The sequence below is a fragment of the Aureobasidium melanogenum genome, assembly GCF_000721775.1.
Source record: "Aureobasidium melanogenum CBS 110374 unplaced genomic scaffold scaffold_6, whole genome shotgun sequence".
Taxonomy (NCBI): domain Eukaryota; kingdom Fungi; phylum Ascomycota; class Dothideomycetes; order Dothideales; family Saccotheciaceae; genus Aureobasidium; species Aureobasidium melanogenum.
This window is the reverse complement of record NW_024470058.1, coordinates 936,551-960,031: the sequence shown is the minus strand read 5'-3', so window position 1 is coordinate 960,031 and position 23,481 is coordinate 936,551. Positions and strand designations below refer to the sequence as shown.

Here is a 23,481-nt window from a genome sequence, read left to right as displayed (position 1 = left end):
CTCGCCCCAGCTCAAAGTCTCGCTTCGCCTCGCCGCGAAACTCGACCTCGATCGACACGCGCAAGTCGGTCGACCACCACAACCGTGCCTCTACCGACCTTTCTCACCGCCGCCAATCTCGTTCTACTTCACATCACAGAGCCACCCACAGCCCATTGGGCGCCTTCAGACACAAGCTCCGCCGTGGTTCTTCGTCCTCGTCTTCCAGTGATGACCGCCCCCTAAACAATGCTGGCGAACCCATGTCAAAGGCTCAGCTTCGCAAGCGTCAAAAGCTCCTGGAAAAAGAGGAGAGGCACAAGAAGGCCGAGGAGCACTCTGCTGCAGATCGCAAGCTGCAAGAACAGACACAAGCTCGTGCTGAGGCCGACGAGACAAGCGATATGAAGTCCAAGTACGGCGTCTTGCCTCTCAACTACTACGCTCCTGCAGAGCCTCCGAACGAGAAGAGAGTCAACATTCTCGAGCTATCCGAAAGAGATGTCGGTTCAATGGTCACTTTCCGTGCTCGTGTCCATATGGTCCGCCAGATGAGCAGCCGTCGTGTCTTCATCGCTCTGCGCCAGCAGACTGCCTCGATTCAGGGTGTCTTGCACGAGCACGCTGGCGTCTCGCTAGGTATGGTCTATTGGGCCAAGCATCTCAGGCTCGAGTCTGTTGTCCGCGTACGTGCTGTCGTACAGGAGCCCAAGGCCAAGCAGGGCAAGATCACTGGCTGCACTATTGGCAACCTCGAAGTGTCAATCCACGAGTTGCACGTTGAGGGCTCCAGAACTGCTCCCCTGCCCTTCAACGTCCCCGAAGCCCAGGTCACTCGCGAACAAGCCGAAGCTACAAAGAACGCCCGTCATCATGTTTCTGACCGCACCCGTCTCGCTAACCGCATCGTCGACCTCCGTACCAATACCTCACAAAGTATCTTCCGTGTTCAATCCGGTGTCTCTTCCTTCTTCCGCGAGTATCTTCGTGGTCAAGGCTTCATGGAAATCCACACACCCAAACTGCAAGGTGGTGCTACTGAGTCCGGTGCCAGTGTTTTCAAGGTTGACTACTTTGGCAGACCTGCTTTCCTGGCACAGTCACCTCAGTTGGCCAAGCAGATGTGTATTTCTGCCGACTTTGGCAGAGTCTTTGAAATTGGTGCTGTCTTCCGTGCTGAGAACAGTAACACACACAGACACATGACCGAGTACACCGGTCTGGATCTGGAGATGGCTATCGATGAGCACTACCACGAAGTTCTTCGTGTCCTCGATGGCCTCTTCAAGTACATGTTCAAGAAGGTCTACGAGAACTACCGTCACGAAATTGACACATTGAAGGAACACTTCCCTCACGAGGATCTAGTCTGGCTTGACAAGACCCCTATCATCCCCTTCGCTGAGGGCATCCGTCTTCTTAACGAGTCTGGTTGGAGAGACGAAAACGGCAAACCTCTTCCCGAAGACGAGGATCTTGGTACCCGCGACGAGATCCAACTCGGCAAGGTTATCAAGCAAGTGTATGGCACCGACTACTACGTCCTCGACAAGTTCCCTGCCGGCGCTAGACCTTTCTACGCCATGCCTGACCCCAACAACCCCAAGATCACCAACTCTTTCGATATTTTCCTTCGTGGTCAAGAAATTCTCTCTGGTGGTCAGCGTATTCACGACGAGAAGATGTTGGCCAAGCAAATGGAGCGTCTGAAGATGGATCCCAACACGCTAGATGAGTACATGCAAGGATTTGCCTGGGGAGCACCTCCTCACGGTGGTGGTGGTATTGGTTTGGAACGTATGCTGATGCTGCTGCTGTCCCTCGGCGACATTCGCCATGCGACTCTCTTCCCTCGCGATCCCAAGTCTCTACCTGCCAAGCCTGTCGTCAAGCAACTCAGACATCCCGAAGCCAGCACATTGCACCCTCCGTGGGAAGGACAAGACCGTCGCGCTGCTGGAATGGAGCTTCCACCCATCGAAATGCTCATCGCCAACTACGGAGACGCTTCCAACACATCTTGGCTCGAGCCTCGTACCGAGATCTGGAGAGACGACGCCACTGGTGCCGCCATCGGTTTCGTGCCTCACCAAGGCTATGCCATCACGGTTGGTGACCCGCTTTGCCACAAGAGTCAATACGCCCGCACCATTGCCGGATACTTGCACTACATCAAGAAAGAGCGTGGAATCAAGCCTCTCTGGCTGCTGTGTGGTGGTGATACCGAAGAAGTCCTCTCTTCGCACCGCTTCGATTGGCGTACATTCTCAGTTGCTGCTGAGCAACGTCTGGATCCTGGCAACAACCCAGCTGTGCATGATCATGATATTCAGCGCAAGATTCGTCACGCAAGCAAGGAGGGTATCAAGGTTCACGACTACCCCCTTGGCACCCCTGTGCCAGCCGAGATCAAGAAGAGGATTGATGCTCGCATCCAGGACTGGCTGGCGAACCGTAAGGGCAAGCAGGTCCATCTCACAGACATCCACCCTTGGCAAGACGAGGCCCATCGCCAGTACCACTACACAACCGACAAGGACGGCAAGATTGCCGGCTTCGTCATCATGGCCCAGCTGTCACCCGAACACGGTTGGCAAGTCAAGTTCTCACTCGACTTCCCTGGCGCCCCCTCAGGTGCTATCGAGATGCTCGTCATGCACGCGCTTGCGCAAGTCGCGGCGGGCGGTGCCGACTCGGTCACCTTCGGTGGTGGTGCCAGCTCCAAGCTGACTCCCGGTCACAACTTGAAGGGTACACGTATCAAGGTCCTCAGCAAGGCATACCACGCCATTGCCACCGAGCTCAAGCTCACAGCCAAATCAGAGTTCAGAGAAAAGCTTGGTGCCCAGGATGATCCTATCTACGTGTGCTACCCACCGCACGGTCTCGGACCGGGAGGTGTCAAGGCAATCTTGACCTTCTTCGAGGACACGGAAGATCCCAACAGTTAGAAAAAGTCAGAGCTAGACATATCATGCTCTTTATTTCTTTTTCGTCTGTGATAGATTTGTACGATGGGTCGGGGCAAGCAATCTTTGGACATGACATGGCAGCAACAGCAGCAGCGATACCACCTCTTTTTTTGTCTTCCCTTTTTTTTTTTCTCTGTTAATGTCTCGCAAAGTTTGTTTTCTAGTTGTTGAATCGGTTCACGAATTGATAGATGTATCAAACATTAATTAATGCTTTTACGTACTCTGATTCTCTGTTCCGTTATCTGTTGTCGATGTTCATACATGTATTTATCATTTGCTCTGACGACACACAAACCTTCGTGTTGTTGGTAAGGCTCGAGGGGGATTGCAGAAAGGTAGGCCGTCATCGAGAAAACAGAAAAGTATACATGGAGTACGGAAAGCTAACAAGTCACAGTTTGCGAAACTCCTCAGTCACCATATCGATCCCAAGAAAAGATGACGTGGTATAGAATTACAGCTACTGCGATCCAAGTGGCTTCGGGCAGGGACAGCAGGCTCGCTGCTTCCTCGACAACAAACGCGAAGCTTCAGAGTCTTGTTGACATGCAGCTGCTGGCTTCTTCCTGTTCATCCCATCATCACCACCAACCTCACCCCTCTATCGATTCATTTGTATCCATACATCGATTACGCATCATGGTCTGCGGAAGCACCACAGCGGCTGGGGCTGGCCTTGCTACAATTCTCATCCCTGCTCTCGTTGTACCATTCGTTGTGCTCAATATCATCGGCTGGACAGCATTCGGAGTGCACAAGCATCGCAAGCACAAGCGTCAACGTGAAGGGCGTGGTCAGGGTGGCGGCTATGGTTCAGCTGCAGGAGCTGGCAACACATTCGTCACAAGTACTGGACCTGGTGGAGAGACTATTGTCACTGTGGTCCCAGCCGGCGGTGCTGCTGGCTCTGCGGGAACTGCTGGGTCTACTGGTGGAGCGGCTGGCGGAGCTGGCGGTGCCAACACTACTGGAGTTTCTTACACAACTGGTGGAGTGCCTGTCGAACGACGTGAAGTTGTTCAGACAGCAGGCGGACCCCAAGGAGAGACGGTGGTCGTCACCCAGCCTCACTAAAGTAAGTTTGTCACATGTCACTTCTTTCACTCTTTCTCTGCACCAAACATCTCGCACCAGCCCCACCTTCCTTTTTGCTCATCATCAATACACAATCATGTCAACCTTCAGCTGGCGTCCGCCATCTGTTCCCTTCGAAGCGCAGACACGCGATGGCTCGCCTTTTACTGTCTGGCATGTCTGCATCATCTGCCAACAACCAAGATCTGCTCGCTACCACTCTGAGCATCCTGTTGACCCAACCCTCGCAGTCTCGCCGCCTCAGACCATCTGTCGTCGTTGCGCAAACAAGTCTCCTTCGTTGCCATTACCTCTTTTGCTTCCCGCGCCTCAAACTTCACCACCACCATCATCATCACCTCAGATCCCGCCGCCTCAAAGTCAATCATCTCCAACTCCAACACCTCAGGTTCCATCACCTCAACCTCCAGCATCGTCCAGCCCAACACCTCAGTCAGAAGTGCGCAACATCCCATTTCGCTACGTCAAGCCCTTCGCTCAAAAGCCTCAGCACATCGAGCCTCCCCCTGAACCTGCTCCATCTGTCGATCCTACTATCACATCAACTCCGACCATCCAAATCATGCCTCCTCGTCAACCATCTTATGATGAGTACCTTGTCGTCAAGAGAGAGAACACGCGCACATGTTCCAATGCTCCATCCAGAGACGACTATCTTCCACCAGATCGGGACAATCCACGACCTTCGAGAGACCGTCTCGCTCCGGCTAGGCATGTTTATGCTGCTCCTCGTACAGACTATTCGGCATCATACAGAGACTATCCTGCACCTACTCAAGACCGTCCTGCACCTATCCAAGACTATCCTGCACCAGTCAAAGAGTACTCTGTGCCCTCCGGAGGCGTTCCTCTGCCCTTTCAAGATCATCCATCAACCATCAGTAACCGTTCAGCACCCATGCAGGACTATCCACTGCCTTACAGGGAACGCCCCTTACCTCTTGCCAACAACAAGCCTACCAAGCGGCGTGTTTCCTTCTCTGAGGAGGATGAGGTAGCTACTCTTCCGCCAGATCTGCCCTCCAATCACGACGATCGTTCCATGCAAGGCCTTTCTCGCATGCGTCTGCAACCTCCCAACCTTTCTGGAAAGCCAGATGTCCATGACGACTACGTGTACGAGAAACAGCGCAGTCGCACCTATGTCGACCCTACCGAAAGACCTTATGTCCCAGAGCCCAAGTGGGTCCCACTCAGCGAATCTCCTGGACGCGAGCTTCCTCTTGTAGAGGAGTCGTACGCTCATGGCCCTTACAGAGCTGAGAACTCACCTACACCAAGCATGCAAGTTCACGTTGACAAGGACGACTTTGTTCCCGACAAGGGTAGTGAACCTCGCAAAGCTCCTCGACAGTATTTACACCGACCAGTCAGGCAGGAAGATCGTTCATGGACCAGATATGTGACGGTCAAGGAATACAGAGACGAAAAGGGACCTTTCGTTGAAGTCGAGGAGAAGTTTGTCTTTGACGATTGAGCTTTGATACATCACCGACCCCTTTTTTGCCCCTAGACTTGCCCACAGTTATTGCTTTAGCTATGCTTGAATTGAACCTTTGACCTTCTCAACAAACCACGCGCTCCTTTGCGTCCATAAAGTTCACGGTGTTAGTGTCTTGTTGTTAGATGCATGTCAATCTCTCGCCGGCAGGTGACCCGGGCGCTTTGTCAAATCTCTTCGCTGTGACAAGCGACATCAACTTTGCACAGACAAGGATCAACTACAAATCGAAGGGTTGTGCTGTTCCCAGGCACAGGTTGGACGATGTGGGGATGGTCTTTGGAACATGGCATGTCTGGGGAATCTACCCTTCCGTCTCGATGCTTTCTCGCCGATGGGGAAATCTGATCTTGTTCTTTCTTCTTTGCTCATTGGCCAATATCTGTCCTTTTTTTCGAAGGATGAACACTGTGTCGCCGGCCCACTTCTTGGCGCCATCTTGCCGCTCTTTGCGCGACTTTGTCTCCATCCATCTACCATGTAAGCGCAACAACCACTCTTGTCCGCCTCTTTTGAAACACTCGGCAGACCATTCTTTTATTTTTATTTTTTCTTTTGTGCCCCTTCTTTGAGAGAAAGCTTGAGGTAGGGAGACACGGAACAGAGAGGAACATGACCATATCCATCTCAAAAGTCTTGCGTCATGAGGTTTTCTCATGGTTTTGACCCTACAGTCCTGATTTGGAAGACTGCCTGAGGCAGTTCGGTGGTTTCTGCGTGGACGGATACTGTCAAGCCGAAGCCTGCTAATGCGCCACGGATTATACCACAGGGGAAGTAGAGGAACTGTTTTTGCAGAGTTAGTGGTGTTTGGAGAGAGTAAGTTGGTGAAAGCTAGAGAAGGAGAGTTAAAGAAAAGAAAAAGAGAACAACATACCGGTTGTGCCTTCCTCAACGCCTCCTCGGCCCCTCTGGCTCCCCTCCCTCTATCTACACTCATCCTGCCCAAGGCCAAAAACTTGTTATCCGTAAGTACAAAAGTGCCTCTATGATTTGTCTTGAGATTGTCGATTTGTTTCCGAAACACCACCTGCCACAAATCTTTACAGATGAACTTGATCATGTCTAGTGCTGTGGTAGGCCGAGGAGAGTTCTGGGATAGCTTTTCGACTAATCCGAGGCCCACACGGTAGCCTAGAGAGTCCAAGCGATAGAGAACGGATTCTTGGAGGCTGTCTTGGGTTTCTTCGTCGTAGTCTTCGTCGCCAGCGAGGGGAGCGGTGGTAGTTAATGCTGTTGTGGTTGTTGTGCTGTGGGCACCTCCTGTGGCCTCTGTGCTCTTAAGACTTTGGCGTTTGTCGGTTGGTGCTGGGGGTTGTGTGGAGGATTGTGCTGTTGTGGAGGTATTTAAAGTGGCATTTCTTTCTAGCGAGGAAGAGAGCAAGGCTGTGTCTCGGGCGTGAAGGTCGGCGGCTATGCGATGCGCTAGGGGAACGAGTTCTATGAGGAGGAAGTCGAGGGTTGAGGCTGCGACTTTGGGGTCGGAGGTTGAGGTGGCGTCTGTAGTTTGGGTTGTTGTTGCTGCCATGATTGTTTGTCTGTCCTTCCTTCCGTGCTCTTTCCAAGACTTTGTTGGTGGTTGAATGGCGGCAGATTGGATCGCGTGTTGACACAGGTTGTATTGGACGAGATGGGTATGGTCACGAGGAATTGGAGTGGGAGAGGTAGGTATTGTTATAGACGGGTTACCAAGATGTCGAAGTATCGTAGAGGATTATTGCTGTGAGAGAGGCCGTGCAAAGAGATCCAATCGCACGTTTGACAGTCGCAATTGCATGTCCGAGAGTGACATCGATGCCGTCTGGCTGCGCCGAGCTTGGACCACCTTTCACATGTCTCGTTATCTAAGGCACCCTGTCCGCCATGACACTTATGCTTCATCTCGACGAGCGGAGAGTCTTTCGATCTTTTGTTGATATACCGCAAATATTTGCACCGATAGAGCTTACCTATCCAGTTTTCCTTTGACTTCAATCACAACTTCCAAAGTCGAGGCACAGATTACGGTATACACCAGCTTCAGAGTCGGTCCAAGTTTCAAGTGACTCAAACAATCGAGGCTGGCTCTGACACGACGATCAAATGCAATGAAAACAAGGTTGAGAGAGACTGCGTGTATGAGATCTCGATGTGTTCTTCATATCCAAGACTTGATTCCCATTCTGTAAGTCCTGTGACTGTTGATCCACCCGAATCATCAGGATGTCACCGGACAGAAGGAGATTTATACGCTAATCAAAAAGAATGCTTTCCCAATACGCCGGTGCTTCTAGCATGCTATCGCTTGTTGCTGCTCAATTGATCACAAGACCACTAAAGATCTACTCAGACTGCGTCAACCAGTCGACACCTGCCTGTGCAACTTGAAGATCTTGATCCGGAGATCCTCCACTGACGCCGATTGAGCCCAGGAGGAAGTTGTCCTTGTAGAGGGGTAGACTGCCACCAAAGACTACCAAGCCACCATTTGTCTCTTGGATACCTATCAAGGTGTGAGTGTATGCCAGATTGACTGAAGGTTACATGAACTTACCGTAGAAGGGTGCTCCAGGCTGTGCGAGGTCGTAGACAACACCACTGGGCAGTCCATTGAACAGAACTGTGGTACGAGCCTTCTTGATACTCAAGTCAATGCTACCGGGATAAGCATTGTCCATCCTCAAGAACGCAACCAGAAGGCCTGAGGGATCGCAGACGGCAATGCATTGTGGAGTGACGGTCTCAGCACACTTTGCAGCCGCATTCAATACTCCTTGTGCTTGAGTCGCGGAGATGACATGACGCTAGACATTGGATACACATGGTCAGAACTGATGTAGTACCGCCGAGACAGTGTCCTTGCGCTAACCTGGGCTGGCGTGCTGCCAATTCTGTTGGTTGACTCGTGGTTATTGGAAGCTGAGCTCATGTTGAGATGGTGAACCAGTAAGGAATTGTCTTGGTGTGTCTGCTGAGCGGGTCTCCAGAGATTGATATATGGAAGGTATCCAGGAACAAGGTCTCTGGAATGAAGCGCAACGTGGTATTGTAACCTTGGGCTTAAGCTTAGATGCGCCTCATTTTCTTCTCCACTGACCGTTGATCCTCATGAGTCGCAGAATCTTAGCTGATATAACGTCCATCCCGAATTTCGAAAGTCCATCAAAGGAAACTTGGCATGCTTGAATTCATGCCGTAGAGGTCACTGCTCTGGAACCAAGACCGCACACCGTCTCCAGGTCGATCTCAGTCGGTTGCTGCCGTCATCGGGACTACCGAGTAACAACCCGCTGATCGACAGCTAAATCTTAGACTGCGACCGTGCACTCGTATGTAGGCGAGTTGCGTCAAGCCACAAACCCCTGGAACAGTGGAACTTCTGCAAAAGCCGCATCCTTCATGTCCACGTAAGAGATTGATTCGACGCTTGTCACAAGCCAGCCTGGGCCCTAGGGCACCGTCGTCAGCTTCTTGATGCTGATGTATGGCTTTGACACTTTGCGTGATAAACGTGGAAAGAGTCTACTGATCCTTCGTCTCAGAATTAGCGAGCCGAAGTTTGATGCATTGTTACTTGGACGCATTCAAGAGTTAAGCGAGTTGTTGGCTGAACTGATATTCAGGATACGATATGAACAAATGAAGGGTATTTTAATCATGAAAGCATAAGAAAATAAGATCTGTCTGGTACAGATTAACTGTTGAAAGTGTATGAGAGAAATGAAAAAAATGTCGGTTCGAGCGAGCTTATACTGCTTCACCAGCTCTGGATAGATCCTTCAGAGGTATCTGCGATTCGTCGGATAGACGATTGGGACTGTGGGTCTTGTTGAATGGGTTGTTGGAGTTGTATTGGGGTGTGCCGTGGGTGTTGTAGTTGTTTTCGGTAGACATCCTTGATGAAATCTTATCCAGATCATCGTTCTGGTTGTCACTGTCAGAGTCTCCGACGAAGATCTGAACCTCCGTCTGTCGTTGAATGCCCTTTACGTCTTCTCTGTTGGTGCTGGTGCCTTGTGTATGGCCGATGTGAGCAGTGTTCTTTGCTCCATTGACAGTGTCGCGATCGTTGAAGGTGCGCTGAGCGTAGGATCTGCTGTCAGGGTAAGGTGTCCCAGATGATGTGCCCGCGCGAACATCGATCTCAGATGAGGTTGCGACCTTGACAATCAGGTCGGCCATACTCATTTCGATGTAAAGTTTGACCATCTGGCATTGATGTTAGCATTGTCAATACAGACAAGACGAGCGATGAGGGAGCTTACATATGCGACAGGGTGGAACTGAATGTATACCACCTGGTTGGGTAGTGCCATCAGGCCGAGGAGCATGACATCCATGCAGACGGACAATATTCCAAGACGTGTGTAATATCCGATCAATGGCTTGTACTTGCGGAGACCGTGTTGCTTAACCAAGCGAGCGTCGACAACGTGAATAAAGTACCAGTTAAGGCCTGCATCGACAAGACAGATGAGGATCTTAGAAACACGATCCCAGTATTTGTTGACCTGGACATAAGTCTGACTTGGCGGCTTAGCCATATGAGCAGGAATCCACTGCGAATCTGTTAGTATGTATCGGGGAGAAGGCTCAAATTGTGGCAACTGCTTACAATGCACATGACAACAATGTTGACCATAGAGATGAAGATTGCAGTCGCCCACTTCAGCTTCGTAGCCATGGCTCTTCGCTCGACGATGATGGCAATGCGATTGATAATGATTTGGAGCAACAATTGAACTTCAAACACATAACAGAATAGAATGAAGAACAGGACAACGGGACTGTCCAATGGTTAGCTTTCGGATCAAATGCTCACGAAACTGAGCCAACATACTCGGCGTGCAAAACTCCATTCAGGAACAACCATCCCAAGATACCGATCAGTAAGTTGGCTAGGATTTCTCCCCAGATCATAAAGACAAAGGCACTTCTATGAGGAGACTTGTTTTGCCTCGTTTGCTTGACAGCTCTCCATACTGTGAGCGTTCCGAATCTTGAATACGTCAGTCCTATCCGGTCACATTCGATGCTTGAGACTTACCCCAAGGTGAAGCCTGCTGCGGCTGCTGCGAGCTGCAAGTCCCCTGAAGAGGTAGCCATTAAGGCGCGCAGTGAGCGAGGTATTCAACAGAGAGTGACGGTATCAGAAGATCAATGCGGAACAAAGGACGTGAGCAGTATGAATCCGAGGTCGAAACAAGCTGATGTGTGGCAGGGGCGTGCCCGTGTGTCTATGTACGTGAGTCGAGAGACGAGTTAATAAAGAAACTCAATCTATCCGGAGGTGTCTGCCGTGTTGAAGTTTTCGGCCAGTCTCGCTAGTCAGAGTACCATCATCGAAGAGGGTCCCGATCTTTGCAGGGCGGTTTTCGCACCGTGAAGGGCATCACTTCGCCAAAATGGCGACCGTGAAACGAAGCAATGGCCACCGGCCATGAGGAAGAATAGTGGGCAGACGGTAAGAAAGCGAAGGTTCTGCCGCTAGACCTCTAACCGCAAGTGCAATAGCTACAAAGCCCTGCCATGTGGCGCTGCGTCCCCAAGCCTCGATACGACCATGTTGAGACCTGGGGTGCACTATGTGGATCTCGGAAAATGTATGTGCTCTGGATACAAGTGCCGTGCTCACCTCAGGAGGCTCATGAAACTCAGGAGATGGGAAAATGACTTTTCGGAAAGGCAAGAAGGCGGGTGTTCACAAACGTTCATCTGACTCAGGTGGAGGCATCGATTTGGACCAAATGCGACAACTGGCATGGCCCAAAATGTCTCGCGGCCGAATTTGTCTTTCGTTGTTCAGACGGGGCCACGTAGTGCTGAACCAGAACCGCGTTCTGGCGTGCTGTTGCTTTACAAACGAGGAAGGTGCTGGATTGCGTGCGCATGACGAGGGGTTTAACCAAGCTTGGCATGTCATACTCGAGTGAAGCGACTTTGCTCAAAGCCAAGAAGCCTTCGTTCACGATTGATCTTGCAGAAATCCTTCATCTCAACATCTCGATTTTAATACGTACAATTGTACGAAACGTCCTGTAGAGGTACTGCATCTGTCGACTCGTTGGGCGTTATGATGTACTAGTGGCATCTAAGATGTATTCTATTGCCTTGCACTATCGTGGCCGAGTTTTTCCGTCGACCCTCGAACAAATGCCGTTTTGTGAGGCGCAAGCAACGAAAATTTACTTTGAAGGTGAAACGAGAACGGTCGTTACTCGTGCTTGAAGGTTGAATGTACCGTCCCCTACCTTAACTCTACCGCTCGGAGTACCGAGATATCAGGGTCGAAATTTTGCTGGGCAAATTCTCGGCAAACGATCTTGCTTTTTATCTGCCCTAGCTATCGCTTTCCCTCTGGGTCACGCGAAACATCTGAGCAGCCAGGTTCAGGAAGAGAATATTGCATATAAAGGAGTCTGATGAACTGCGAGCACTTGCCGGTTTTGAAAAACAATGTTCCAGAATTCCGACAATATGGTGCTTGGGCTCAATGACTCATGTAGCTATTGATTTCGGAGGCTGTTCCAGAAGAAACGTCCACATAACTACGTCCTGCCCGGTTGGCCTCTGACCCGGAAGGACGGCATGCCCAACTAATTTTTCAACAGGCAAGAAACAAGATCTTGGCTCACAACCGTCAGTGTTGACTCAAGGGCGATGAGCATTCAAGCCATTCAAGCATGACTCTTCAAGACATCACGTTCCTCTATGTCCGCAATGAAGACCAACGCCATCCTCGAGTGGGGCATTCTTTGCAAATCATGTCATTGACGATATAGAGAGCCTCAATGCGAGACCGCGCCGAATTGGACAAGAACCAAAACTACTGCTGGTCTGATCGACAAATATCGGTCTTTGGTGGGGTCTGGCTGCTTCGAACCTTGGAAGAGGGAGCTGATAAGAGTTTCGGCCGGCATCAATCATTTGTCAAGCATGTGTATTTGACCTGGTGACACCAACACGAGGTAAGTATATATGCCGAAATCACACTGCCATGCCTCATGCTGAGTCTTGGATCTCGAACTACCGAAATCTGCATAGGTATTCACTTCTGCGGGGCTGAAACGCTCAGATCAATCGTCCGAACCAGTCGGTCGATGTTTCGAGCTTCTTGATCTCGCAGGCCAACACCACGAGAGACAGCTCAACCGTGGTTCTAATGCTCACTATTGTCATGAGATGCACCAAGCTCACATGCAGTCCACATGAAATTCAGCCCTAACACTTCATTCGAATTTGGCATCCAGATCTGCGGGTCGACACCAGTCAAAACTTCAGGACTCCACTTCTGATGACTTATCTGATCGACGCTGTGCCCTGCCCTATGTTTTGCCCTGACTGCAGATGAATCTCGGGCACGAAGCGAGAAGTCCATGAACATTTTGGGGATCCTCATGACAGATTCATCTCTGATCAACCCATGTCATTTCATGACGATCACATGGCTCTCATCTGGATGCACGCTGGAAATATCCTCCTTCATATGGTCTTTTCTTCCGCCAGCAGTCTGAAGGACATAGACTAATCGAACGAGCTCTGGAGCACTCGTTGTCAACAAACCTTCACCAGTCTTCTTTCGGAAGTGCCATAAAACCAGTCAGAAAATGACAGGAAGCTGGCTGCCAAGTTCACCACCTGTTAGCCATCATCTTGTGGATCTCACGAGGCCCTACGCGATGAAAACCATAATGTGGATGGCCAGGCCGTGATGTTTTCTCGGCAAGGGATCTCGTCAACAAATGAGAAGGGGCATCATTGGCTCGCAATGCGGTATACCCAGCTAGCTGGCAGTACTTTCGACTATACGAATTCCTGTTGAGCATTGTCAGAGATAACATCGATCCACTGACCAGGTAGACAGCCGCAATCTCCCTGGTCTGTAGTTCTTGGGTGAGTCAAGGGTTACGAGAACAGTATCAACCAACTCGTCGGAGAGGTCGATCAGTCACTTGTTGTCAATGCAGAGGTATACCTAAACTATGATTAAGAAGTAAAGAACATTGTGTACCAGGTTGTTGATGTACCGTGTATCACCGAAATATGACCCACGAAGGCTACCATACTGCCAGGCTCTATTCTGCTGCCATGTCCGATCTATACGATGCTGTGTCTGTGACAGTGGATGCTTTAAGCTGATCTGTATCTGAGGCTTGACACAAGATATCTGATCTGTCAAAGTTGTACTTTTAGTACATACGGCCACAGTCAGCTGAAAACTGGGCATCCCGTCCGCTCTGCCATACATAAGCAGTTGAACGGCAGATTAGTACTACGGTGGGTGACCACGTGGGAATCCCTGCTGCTGTATGTTTTGTCCTTTTTCTTTTTCTTGTTTGATCGAGGCAACTCTTAGTATGTACGTTGTCAGCGCCAAAGAAGTCCTTCTCTTTTGTGAAATGAGGAAACGTCGCTCTTGCTCCAGGGACAAATCTTGGCCCAGCAGCCGTCCGTCGTCTTCCTTGGCATTATCGAACCTCTTCTACCAACCATAATTCATCATTGAGGGGAGAAGTCACTTGCACGGACCGACGAAGATGGTCTAGGGATATAGAGCCGACCGCAAACTCTGCCTCCTCTGCAATATGCAATACGCGCCTTTCACACCTGTCAGCCCGTTCTGGATGGTCTAGACTGCCATCGCGTCGACAAGCATCTGGTGTCCATTATGGCCTTGGTGATCATCGGCATCGACATCTCATCAATCTTTGCCATTGCCTATACGTGTGCCATCAACAGCCATGAGCTCCAGGTAGCTGCGCCTGCTCCGCACTGGCGGTCTAGCTGGTCACAAGGTATACCATTGAGGCTTGCCCTCAGAGTACCCGTAAGGTACTAGCCAGTCGAAACGCGAGAGCGACATCGCACCATCCCACACATGGGCCATAGTCTGCTTCAACTTGTCATACTGGCAGTCCTCAAATCTGCCTTACGGAAAGGCGGTGCGCTGGCCCGACCGGCTATATATGCTGCATACTGCACCATCTCCTCAATATAAACAAGCCTCGGTTGTCTCTTGGCCTACACGTGGTATAAAGCTAGATTCTAGAGTTCATTTCAGCCTCCTCTTCTGCAGGTGCAGCGCTCCATCCCGCACCTGCGGGGTTGTGACCCCTCCATTTGAACCTCCATCTCCGCACTTTAACCGCTGTCAACTTCCTGCTTTGGTTTGGGTGCGATGGTACCTGAGTCCGGTGTTTGATCGAAGGCATGGATCGATTTGCGATGGAGGACCTTAGTCCTGACTGACCGTATTTCATCCTGGGCTATAGCACCTCTGGGGCGAAAGCCACATCTCGAAAGCTTTTATCCGGCGTTCGAGCTTGCTTCTCTCGTAGACATCTCCTGGCAGCGAGATATGCAGGAGCGGGGTTTGCTATACCTCCTCAAGCCAGGCGCTACTGTATCTCATACTTTGCCGAAGTGAAGGGCGTTGCAGATGTGCAGCAGCTGACCATTCTGGACCTCGCCTGCAAATCTCAACTTGCGGCAGAACGGCATTTTTCACAATATGGTGCAGATATGGTGGGCTCATGGCAGTATATAAAGACAGATCGACGCTGTGATGAGCTATTCGCAACAACAGCATCACCAACGCCTCACAGCAATGTCTCCTATTCTCGCTCTTACAGGCCTGATCGCCATCGCCGCGGCCCAGCAGATTGGCAAGACTCCTGAAGTCCATCCAAAGCTGCCAACCCAGCTCTGCACTACCCACCATGGATGTGTGACTCAGCAGACATCGGTTGTGCTCGACGCTCTCACCCACCAAATCGAGGACATCAAGACTGGCGCTTCTTGCCAGAACTCGTCTGGCTTCCCCGACCAGACCATCTGCCCCAATGCTCAGGCTTGTGCTAAGAACTGTGCTATCGAGGGCATCAGCAACTACGCCCAGCATGGCGTTATGGTCAACGGAAACTCCATGACTCTCCATCAGTACTTGAACATCAACGGTACTGAGACAAGCGTCTCTCCGCGTGTGTACCTTCTGGCTCCAGGAGGCGAGAACTATGACCTCTTGAAGCTTCTCAATCAGGAGTTCACCTTTACCGTGGATGTCAGCAACCTTCCATGCGGCATGAATGGCGCACTCTACCTCTCCGAGATGTCCGCCACTGGTGGCCGCTCGGCTCTGAACCCTGCTGGTGCGGCTTACGGTACCGGCTACTGCGATGCTCAATGTCCGAAATCCGCCTGGATCAATGGCGTAGCCAATATCAACGACAACGGCGCCTGCTGCAACGAAATGGACATCTGGGAGGCCAATGGAGTGTCGACACAATTCACCCCTCATGCCTGCAATGTCACTGGCTTGTATGAATGCTCTGGCGCCGCCTGTGGTAGCAGCGGTGTCTGTGATGAGTCAGGCTGCGGATACAATTCCTACGCTTATGGCAACAAGACCTTCTACGGGGAAGGCGACGTCGTCAACACACAACATGTAAGTTATCCATAGTCAGATGTGTACCAAATCATTCACTAACCTCTTCTCCAGCCCTTCACAGTGGTAACAGCCTTCCACACCGACGACAACACCGCCACCGGCACCCTCACCAACATCACACGCCTGTACATCCAAAACAACAAGATCATCCAAAATGCCGTTGTCCAAGTCGCAGGCATGCCCGTCAACTCTATCGAAAACTCCTTCTGCGAAGTCGTGGCTTCATCCTTCCAACAACGTGGCGGACTTGCTCAAATGGGAGAGGCGATTGGACGTGGTATGGTGCTTGCCATGTCCATCTGGAACGACCCTGGCGCTTTTATGAACTGGTTGGATAGTGGTAATGCAGGTCCTTGCAATGCTACGCAAGGAAATCCTGCTCTGTAAGTTTTGTTTGTGTGGATTTTGTTGATGAAAATCGCTGACATTGAGGATTGCAGGATTGAGGCTAATGACCCGACTACGAGTGTTACTTTCAGTAACATCAAGATCGGAGATATCGGATCGACGTACAGTGTTGGTCATTGAGATGGACATGACTCAGCTAGGCTCGTTGCATCTGCGTCGTCGTAGACAGTGTTACAAATGAATGTTACCAATATTTCATCAAAATATGAAAGACGAGTATCCTCAGCAAAAAAAAAAAAAAAAAAAAAAAGGAAGATGTCAGATTGACAATGGGTATCCTCTAACGAAAAAGTCTGTCTATTCTAGGAAGTAATAACACCGTCCCAATGCTCATGTCAGACAGATTAACACTAAACAAGAAAAATCCAGCTAAAGAGTCCCAAGCCTCCCAAAAACCATTGTTGCTGACTGACTTGACAATGTGATGCTGCAGCACTAGAGGTCGAGGCTGCTGCTGAACTAGTAGATGAAGTGCTAGTTGCTGATGCTGACGACGAAGAAGAGCTTGTGGCTGAAGGACCTGTGCTCACAGCATCCAACGGCCACTTATTCCAGAATTTGAGTAGAAGGGGAGTTGCATCAAACGGACTTCCAACATCGAGAGATGGCCAATAGTGTCCAAGGTCATGTACCTTATAGTGTATGTGAATGGCCGGATAGGTCTTGTTGCCGTAGTCGTATCGAGTCACGTCTTTGTGGTAGAGCGAGGTCGATCTGTTCAAGGTGCCAAACCCGTCACGTTCAGACCACGCGGTCATATAGTGAGGAAGGCTAGGCAGACAGCGGTCGCGACGAGGTCCGCCATCGTAGGGTATGGTATCATCAGAATCGCCGTGGGTCGTGAAGAGCGGGGTGAGAGGTCGGCTTGAGTCGCAGGGTATGGGTACCGCCTCAGCTTTGCAATCATCCTCGCTGTCACCCTGGTAGTATGCCCCTGACATACCTCCATACGCAGCAAAGATAGTAGAAGCTTCAGGGTGACAAGCCAGAGTATTAGCAGCAAACGCACCGCCGTTTGACTTTCCTGCCGCGTAGATTTTGTTTGTGTCCACACAGTAGGTACTGGAGAGATTGGCCAGGAGTTCGAGAGTAAAGCCGACATCATCGTAGCCAACAGCATCTGGATCGCCCTGCCATTGCTCATTAATGCCTTGCGGGTAGACTACCAGATAATTCGGATTCATGGTTTCGTTGGACATTCCAGATACGTCCTCTTGCTGCTGCCAAGTCTGTAATCGGCCATGGAATGAGAAAGCCAGTGGTGTGGGAGTGTCGCTGTCGTAGGATGTCGGTACGTGTAGACCGTATTTGCGAGTAGTTCCATTAGAAGTAACGAATTCTAGCGAGTTGGTGTTATGAGCACCTCCACGCTCTATTGATGCAGGTAAAGATTTTCGACATCCTGAGGTTGCAGCAGATTGGACGGCTGTAGCGAATACTGCTTGAAGAAGAGCGATGTGCTTCATGGCTCGCGCGAATGATGTGTGCTCAGCTTGCGAGAATATAGAATTATATATAGCGGCTGCTGAATAGTTTCAGATAATGCGAGAAGTCAAGACGCGACAGGTAGGCGCCCGCGGGGTCCGCAGCTTCTTGTGTAGCTGAATGTCTAGACGAATACGGCCTGTCGCTCCCACGTGTTTCTAGATGTCTCAACTCTCGAACTTGCTTCTATAGTGGCGCTGCGGTCAGTTGATTATTGTTGAATTGACTTTTCAGCTCTTTTGAATCTTGACGCCTATCGCTCGCAAGCGTTGCTAAGACGAGGCTTGCGCGTCTTTGGACATGACAAAGACGACGTTCATCCCCTTTTCTCAATGCAAGAATTCATGCTGCTACTAGTGACGTGCTCCATAAATTTCCAAGGCTCCAAAGTCTTGGTCTTGGATGAACGGAACATTTGCTATGGCTGACTATGGTAGGAGCGATGGGAGATCTCACTCATGGTTGAACTTCGGAGGCTCCACCAACGGCGGTTCCGCGGGATGCGACAAACAATCATCGTCATTGTTTAATCGTCCTTCTTTGACTGCTTTCAAGGTCATGCGAAGAGATGCATTGAACAGCTCGCCAGCATCTGGCGTTATTGCCTCTCATATCGCTATCATTTCAACATGTCTGCGAAGCCGCTCTTTGCTGACTTTGGTCGATTGTGATTCGTCCGCCATCATCATGCAGCCTGCAAGCCTACAGGCTGAGCGGCGCGTGATTGACTGTCAAGGCTGGCATTGGACCGACCGATCCTGCTGATTGAGGATACAACATCCTCGCCAACTCGACCTCCTTGACAGGCCTACTACCAACCTCCAGCTCGCTGCAATGAACAACAATGCGTCCCGAAACGCGAGATGAGTTCGAAATTGCCATCGTCTGTGCTCTGCCTCTAGAAGCTGCTGCTGTTATAGACTCGTTCGACCAGCGCTATGACAAGAACTGCAGTGGGTATGGCAAGCAAGAGGGGGATACAAACACTTACTCGACTGGACGAATTGGTCAACACAATGTTGTTCTGGCTCATATGCCCGGTATGGGCGTATCTAGTGCAGCTAGCGTTGCATCCGATATTCAGCTGAGCTTCAAGGGAATCAGGCTTGCACTCATCGTTGGTGTATGTGGCGGTGCTCCTCTCGAGCGACCAACGCCTGCCATTGTCCTCGGAGATGTCATCATCTCCAACTCGGTCGTCGAGTTCGACTTCGGAAAACAATATCCGACTCGTTTCGAAAGAAAAACCGACCTGGACCACACGCTCGGTAGGCCAAATCCCGAAATCCGAGGTCTCCTCAGCAAGTTTGGCGTAGCATCTATACGCAAGGAATTGGAAGAAACGATACTACAGAATCTCAATATATTGCAACAGAAGGGACATGCAGCGGGATATCCAGGTGCCGAGCACGATAGACTATTCCCTGCCTCGTACCGACACATACATCGCAGACAGACTGCCTCGCAAGATTGTCTCTGTGTTTCGTCTCAGTCTGATGGCAGAGCTTTGTGTCTCGAAGCTCTGGAGTCAAGTTGCGACGCGCTTGGTTGTATTGTGGAAATTCCAGATGGCTCGTCTCGACAGATGCGTTTTGCATCGGGAAATCCTACGCCCTTCGTACACATAGGTACAATTGGCTCTGCAAGCACCGTCATGAAGTCTGGCGAACACCGTGACGCTATCGCTCGTGGAAACAACATAATTGCTTTCGAGATGGAAGGAGCCGGTGTATGGGACAACTTGCCTTGTGTCGTGATCAAAGGCGTCTGCGACTATTCCGATAGCCATAAGAACAAAATGTGGCAAAACTATGCAGCAGCGACAGCGGCCTCAGCTGCAAAGGCTTTCCTGGATCACTGGACTTCCAGGCAGTACAACATAATTCCAGCGGCCCCTTCCAGGAAACGGCGGCGCTCATGCAGCCCTGAGGACGACTACAATGCCTCGCATGGCGCTCGCCGGCCGCTGCGTCCGGAAAGACAGAAAGCCGTGGCATCGGCCCTGCCCCTGACAGACCAAACGAGCACTGGCCTACCAGCTCCTTGGGTACTCGCAGACCCTCATGCACAGAAGATCACATTAGACGCTCTAAATTTTGAACATCTTGATGCTCGTCAGGCTACTATCAAGACTGCTCACACTGCTACGTGCGAGTGGTTGTTCAACCAATCAAAGTACCTGGATTGGCAAAATGAGGACAAGACTACCGAGCACCACGGTTTCTTATGGATCAAAGGAAAGCCTGGCGCAGGCAAATCGACTATCATGAAGTTTGCCTACACCAATGCCAACGAGATTTCAGGGGGCTCAGTGGTCATCTCTTACTTTTTCAATGCCAGAGGTGAGCATCTGGAAAAGTCCACTGTTGGAATGTACCGATCGCTCTTATTTCAGTTGCTCAGCAAGGTTCCACGGCTCCAGGAGATCCTCGATACGAACGAAGCGACTAACTTGCAGACTGTTTCTCCGGAGTTGTGGACGACCGAAACTCTGCAGTTGCTTTTTTTGTCAAGCTATCGAGAAGCTCGAGGAACAGCGTCTGATTTGTTTCGTTGACGCACTCGATGAATGTGAGAACAATGAAGACCAGGTGCGAGAAATGGTTCGATTCTTTGAGGCATTGGGAGAATGCGCAACCATGAGAAAAACACGATTTCATGTGTGCTTTTCCAGTCGACACTATCCGCATATCACAATCGACAAATGTGTTGAGCTGGTTCTCGAAGCTCAACAAGGTCACTCAGAGGACATCACGAAATATATCAACTCGAAACTCAAGGTTGGACGTAGTAAACGTGCCGAACACATAAAGTCCGAAATGCACGCGAATGCGCAGGGTGTTTTCCTTTGGGTGGTACTCGTTGTGCCGATACTCCAAAAAGCTTATGATCACGGTCGAGTGCACGCCCTTAGCGAATGTCTTAAGGGTATCCCAAAAGGCCTTGACGAGTTGTTCGAGGATATCCTTCAGAGAGACACCGAGAATATGGAGAATCTGAAGGCGTGCTTGAAATGGATCCTTTACTCGGATCGACCACTAAGCCCCACAGAGCTCTATCTCGCCATTCTGTCTGCATCAAGTTCAGCTCCTGCCACAGCATGGGATCCCGAGGATATCACAATTGGAGACATCAACAGGTTCATCTTGAGCTCGTCCAAGGGCCTTGCTGAAACAACGAGGGGCAAAATTCCAACGATACAATTCATCCATGAATCTGTCAGAGATTTTCTCCTCAAGGGAACTGGTTCGGCACTTAACGCAGACATAGGTCTTGTTTCTGCAGGGCTCGTACATGATTTCCTCAAGCATTCCTGTCAACGGTATTTGGCCAGCATCCCAAGCTCTTTGGTCAGCACACCAACAGACAGCAACAAAGATTTCGTTCGCGAGAACGAGACCAACTTTCCGTTTTTGAGTTATTCGATCCGCTCTATCTTCAAGCATGCTGAGTCTGCGGCTAGCCTTGGAGTGTCACAAGAGAGATTTCTCGAGGTCTTCCCGCTAGCACATTGGATCTTGTTACATGACTGTACCGAGAAGTATAAGATACGTCACTACGGTCATGAAACAACTTTGCTGTATATCTTGACGGAGAGAAATTTCCTGAACCTCTTCCAGATCGAGATTTGTCGAAGTCAATCAGTAAATGCTAAGGGTGGCCGGTACGATTTTCCTATCATCGCAGCCGCAGTCGTTGGTAATGACAAGATCTTGGATCTACTGCTCCGTTATGGTGCTGATCACACCAAACGAGGTAAAGAGTACAGACATGCTCTTCATGCTGCTGTGGATAAGCTCCACCCACCTGCTGTCGCTATGTTGATAGATCGCGGTGCTGTGCCCGCTTCAAAGGATAGCATCCCTCCGCGTCTGATTCATCAGGTTGTGAAATTACGCGAACTTACGATAATGAGGCTGCTCTTGAAGAATCGTTCACTTCTACCATTGCGACCCAGTTCCGCAGGTCTTGTTGAAACGGCTATCGACAACAGCCACCAGGAGATGCTCGAGCTTTTTCTCGAATTTGGCGTCGTTAGTACAGCTAATAACTATAACTTCATTCAAGCTTTTCGCCAAGCTTCATGGGATGGCAATGAAGATCTCGTGCGTGTATTGATTGGGCTTGGTGCGGATGTCAACGTGGCCGGGAGACTAGGCACTGCTCTCGAAGCCGCTTCTCGTGCCGGACACGAGGCCGTCGTGCGTTTGTTAATCGAGAAAGGTGTGGACGTCAACGCAGTATCTGTCGGGCAATCTGGTAGGAGTACTGCACTCTATGCCGCGTCGGCTAGCGGTCAACAAGCCATTGTCTCCATACTCCTTGAGCATGGCGCAGATGTCAACGCGGCATCTGTCGAGAAATCTGGAAAGAGCAGTACTGCACTCTATGCCGCGTCGGCTAGCGGTCAACAAGCCATTGTCTCCATACTCCTTGAGCATGGCGCAGATGTCAACGCGGCATCTGTCGAGAAATCTGGAAAGAGCAGTACTGCACTTTATGCCGCGTCGGGCAGCGGTGAACAAACCATTGTCTCCATACTCCTTGAGCATGGCGCAGATGTTAACGAGGCATGTCCACTTTACGCCGCTTCATATAATGGACACGAGGCCGTGGTGCGTTTGTTGGTCGAGGCAGGTGCGGACGTCAACGCATTACATGTTAACGCTTTTGGAAAGAGCAGTACTGCTCTCTATGCCGTGTCAGCTAGCGGTCAACAGACCATTGTCTCCATCCTCCTTGAGCACGGCGCAGATATCAACGAGACATGTTCACTTTACGCCGCTGCATATAATGGACACGAGGCCGTGGTGCGTTTGTTGATCAACGCAGGTGCGGACGTCAATGCATTGTACGATAATCCTGATGGAGCGAGAAGGACTGTGCTATATACCGCGGCGGCTAGTGGTCAACAGCCCATTGTAGACATACTCCTCGAGCATGGCGCAGATGTCAATAAGGCATGTCCACTTTACGCCGCTTCATCGTTTGAGCACGAGACCATCACACGCACATTATTGGAGCACGGTGCTGATCCTAACCAAGCTGACGTCCCCCTACCTTTCAGAACACGCTACCTGCCTCTTCATGCAGCTCTGGAGAGAGGCCACTTGAAGATCGTACGCCTTTTGCTCGATTTTGGCGCAGTTGTAAACATGTCGTCCTCCATGTATGCGGACGCTTTCACAGCGTTGGAAGATTGCCGTGACCAAGAGAAGCGTGCCGCATGTAAGCAGCTGTTACTCGAAAGGCATGTCGTGGATCCGCACGCTCTTTACCTGACTTGAACCGATGTTGTTGCATACCTCAACTTCCCATACAACCAACAGAAAGAGAGTATGTGTCTCGATCAGCTTGAGTTTTCAGCCACTCCCAAATTCCGGATGAAACCTATAAAGGGAAGAACAGCAGAAGCTTGCTCAAAATCTCAAATCTGGATATCCTTTACTGACTTATTCCTACCATGTATATATCACTTACCTTCTCCTTACTTTGTTTGTCTTCTTGAGCGTCGTCGTTTCCTGTGATGTAATACCAATCTTTCACACTGCTCTTCATCTTCCTTATGCTGTAAGGTGAGCCTAAACTGATCTCAATGTTCTATTTGCAGC

The 23,481-nt window shown here is 50.4% G+C and overlaps 9 protein-coding genes across 9 annotated transcripts; 5 read left to right on the top strand and 4 right to left on the bottom strand.

Annotated features, from left to right (window-relative positions):
- Positions 1–242: 242 nt before the first annotated feature.
- On the top strand, positions 243–2,930 carry M437DRAFT_45073 (aspartyl-tRNA synthetase; the record flags this gene model as incomplete). The annotated part of the gene is made up of 1 exon (XM_041021018.1): positions 243–2,930. The coding sequence occupies one exon, from the start codon at positions 243–245 to the stop codon at positions 2,928–2,930; it is 2,688 nt and encodes an 895-aa protein (XP_040881443.1).
- A 663-nt stretch (positions 2,931–3,593) lies between these two features.
- Positions 3,594–4,028, top strand: M437DRAFT_83354 (uncharacterized protein; the record flags this gene model as incomplete). Its single annotated transcript, XM_041027918.1, has 1 exon — positions 3,594–4,028. One exon carries the CDS (start codon positions 3,594–3,596, stop codon positions 4,026–4,028), a length of 435 nt encoding a protein of 144 aa, XP_040881442.1.
- A 97-nt stretch (positions 4,029–4,125) lies between these two features.
- M437DRAFT_45046 (uncharacterized protein) lies at positions 4,126–5,526 on the top strand (the record flags this gene model as incomplete). Its single annotated transcript, XM_041021013.1, has 2 exons — positions 4,126–4,408; positions 4,808–5,526. 2 exons carry the CDS (start codon positions 4,126–4,128, stop codon positions 5,524–5,526), a joined length of 1,002 nt encoding a protein of 333 aa, XP_040881441.1.
- A 678-nt stretch (positions 5,527–6,204) lies between these two features.
- M437DRAFT_44916 (transport protein particle component) lies at positions 6,205–7,078 on the bottom strand (the record flags this gene model as incomplete). Its single annotated transcript, XM_041020991.1, has 3 exons — positions 6,205–6,336; positions 6,428–6,714; positions 6,838–7,078. 3 exons carry the CDS (start codon positions 7,076–7,078, stop codon positions 6,205–6,207), a joined length of 660 nt encoding a protein of 219 aa, XP_040881440.1.
- A 793-nt stretch (positions 7,079–7,871) lies between these two features.
- Positions 7,872–8,458, bottom strand: M437DRAFT_45422 (DUF336-domain-containing protein; the record flags this gene model as incomplete). Its single annotated transcript, XM_041021081.1, has 3 exons — positions 7,872–8,032; positions 8,084–8,333; positions 8,399–8,458. 3 exons carry the CDS (start codon positions 8,456–8,458, stop codon positions 7,872–7,874), a joined length of 471 nt encoding a protein of 156 aa, XP_040881439.1.
- An 818-nt stretch (positions 8,459–9,276) lies between these two features.
- Positions 9,277–10,635, bottom strand: M437DRAFT_83350 (uncharacterized protein; the record flags this gene model as incomplete). Its single annotated transcript, XM_041027917.1, has 5 exons — positions 9,277–9,738; positions 9,795–10,088; positions 10,145–10,316; positions 10,370–10,528; positions 10,577–10,635. The coding sequence occupies 5 exons, from the start codon at positions 10,633–10,635 to the stop codon at positions 9,277–9,279; spliced, it is 1,146 nt and encodes a 381-aa protein (XP_040881438.1).
- Positions 10,636–15,136: 4,501 nt separating this feature from the next.
- Positions 15,137–16,504, top strand: M437DRAFT_45101 (family-7 endo-glucanase; the record flags this gene model as incomplete). Its single annotated transcript, XM_041021022.1, has 3 exons — positions 15,137–15,973; positions 16,028–16,359; positions 16,417–16,504. The coding sequence occupies 3 exons, from the start codon at positions 15,137–15,139 to the stop codon at positions 16,502–16,504; spliced, it is 1,257 nt and encodes a 418-aa protein (XP_040881437.1).
- Positions 16,505–16,734: 230 nt separating this feature from the next.
- On the bottom strand, positions 16,735–17,850 carry M437DRAFT_64955 (poly depolymerase; the record flags this gene model as incomplete). Its single annotated transcript, XM_041024516.1, has 1 exon — positions 16,735–17,850. The coding sequence occupies one exon, from the start codon at positions 17,848–17,850 to the stop codon at positions 16,735–16,737; it is 1,116 nt and encodes a 371-aa protein (XP_040881436.1).
- An 863-nt stretch (positions 17,851–18,713) lies between these two features.
- M437DRAFT_45143 (purine and uridine phosphorylase) lies at positions 18,714–19,736 on the top strand (the record flags this gene model as incomplete). The annotated part of the gene is made up of 1 exon (XM_041021029.1): positions 18,714–19,736. A coding segment is annotated over one exon (1,023 nt), but the record flags the coding sequence as incomplete, so codon positions are not given.
- Positions 19,737–23,481: the final 3,745 nt, after the last annotated feature.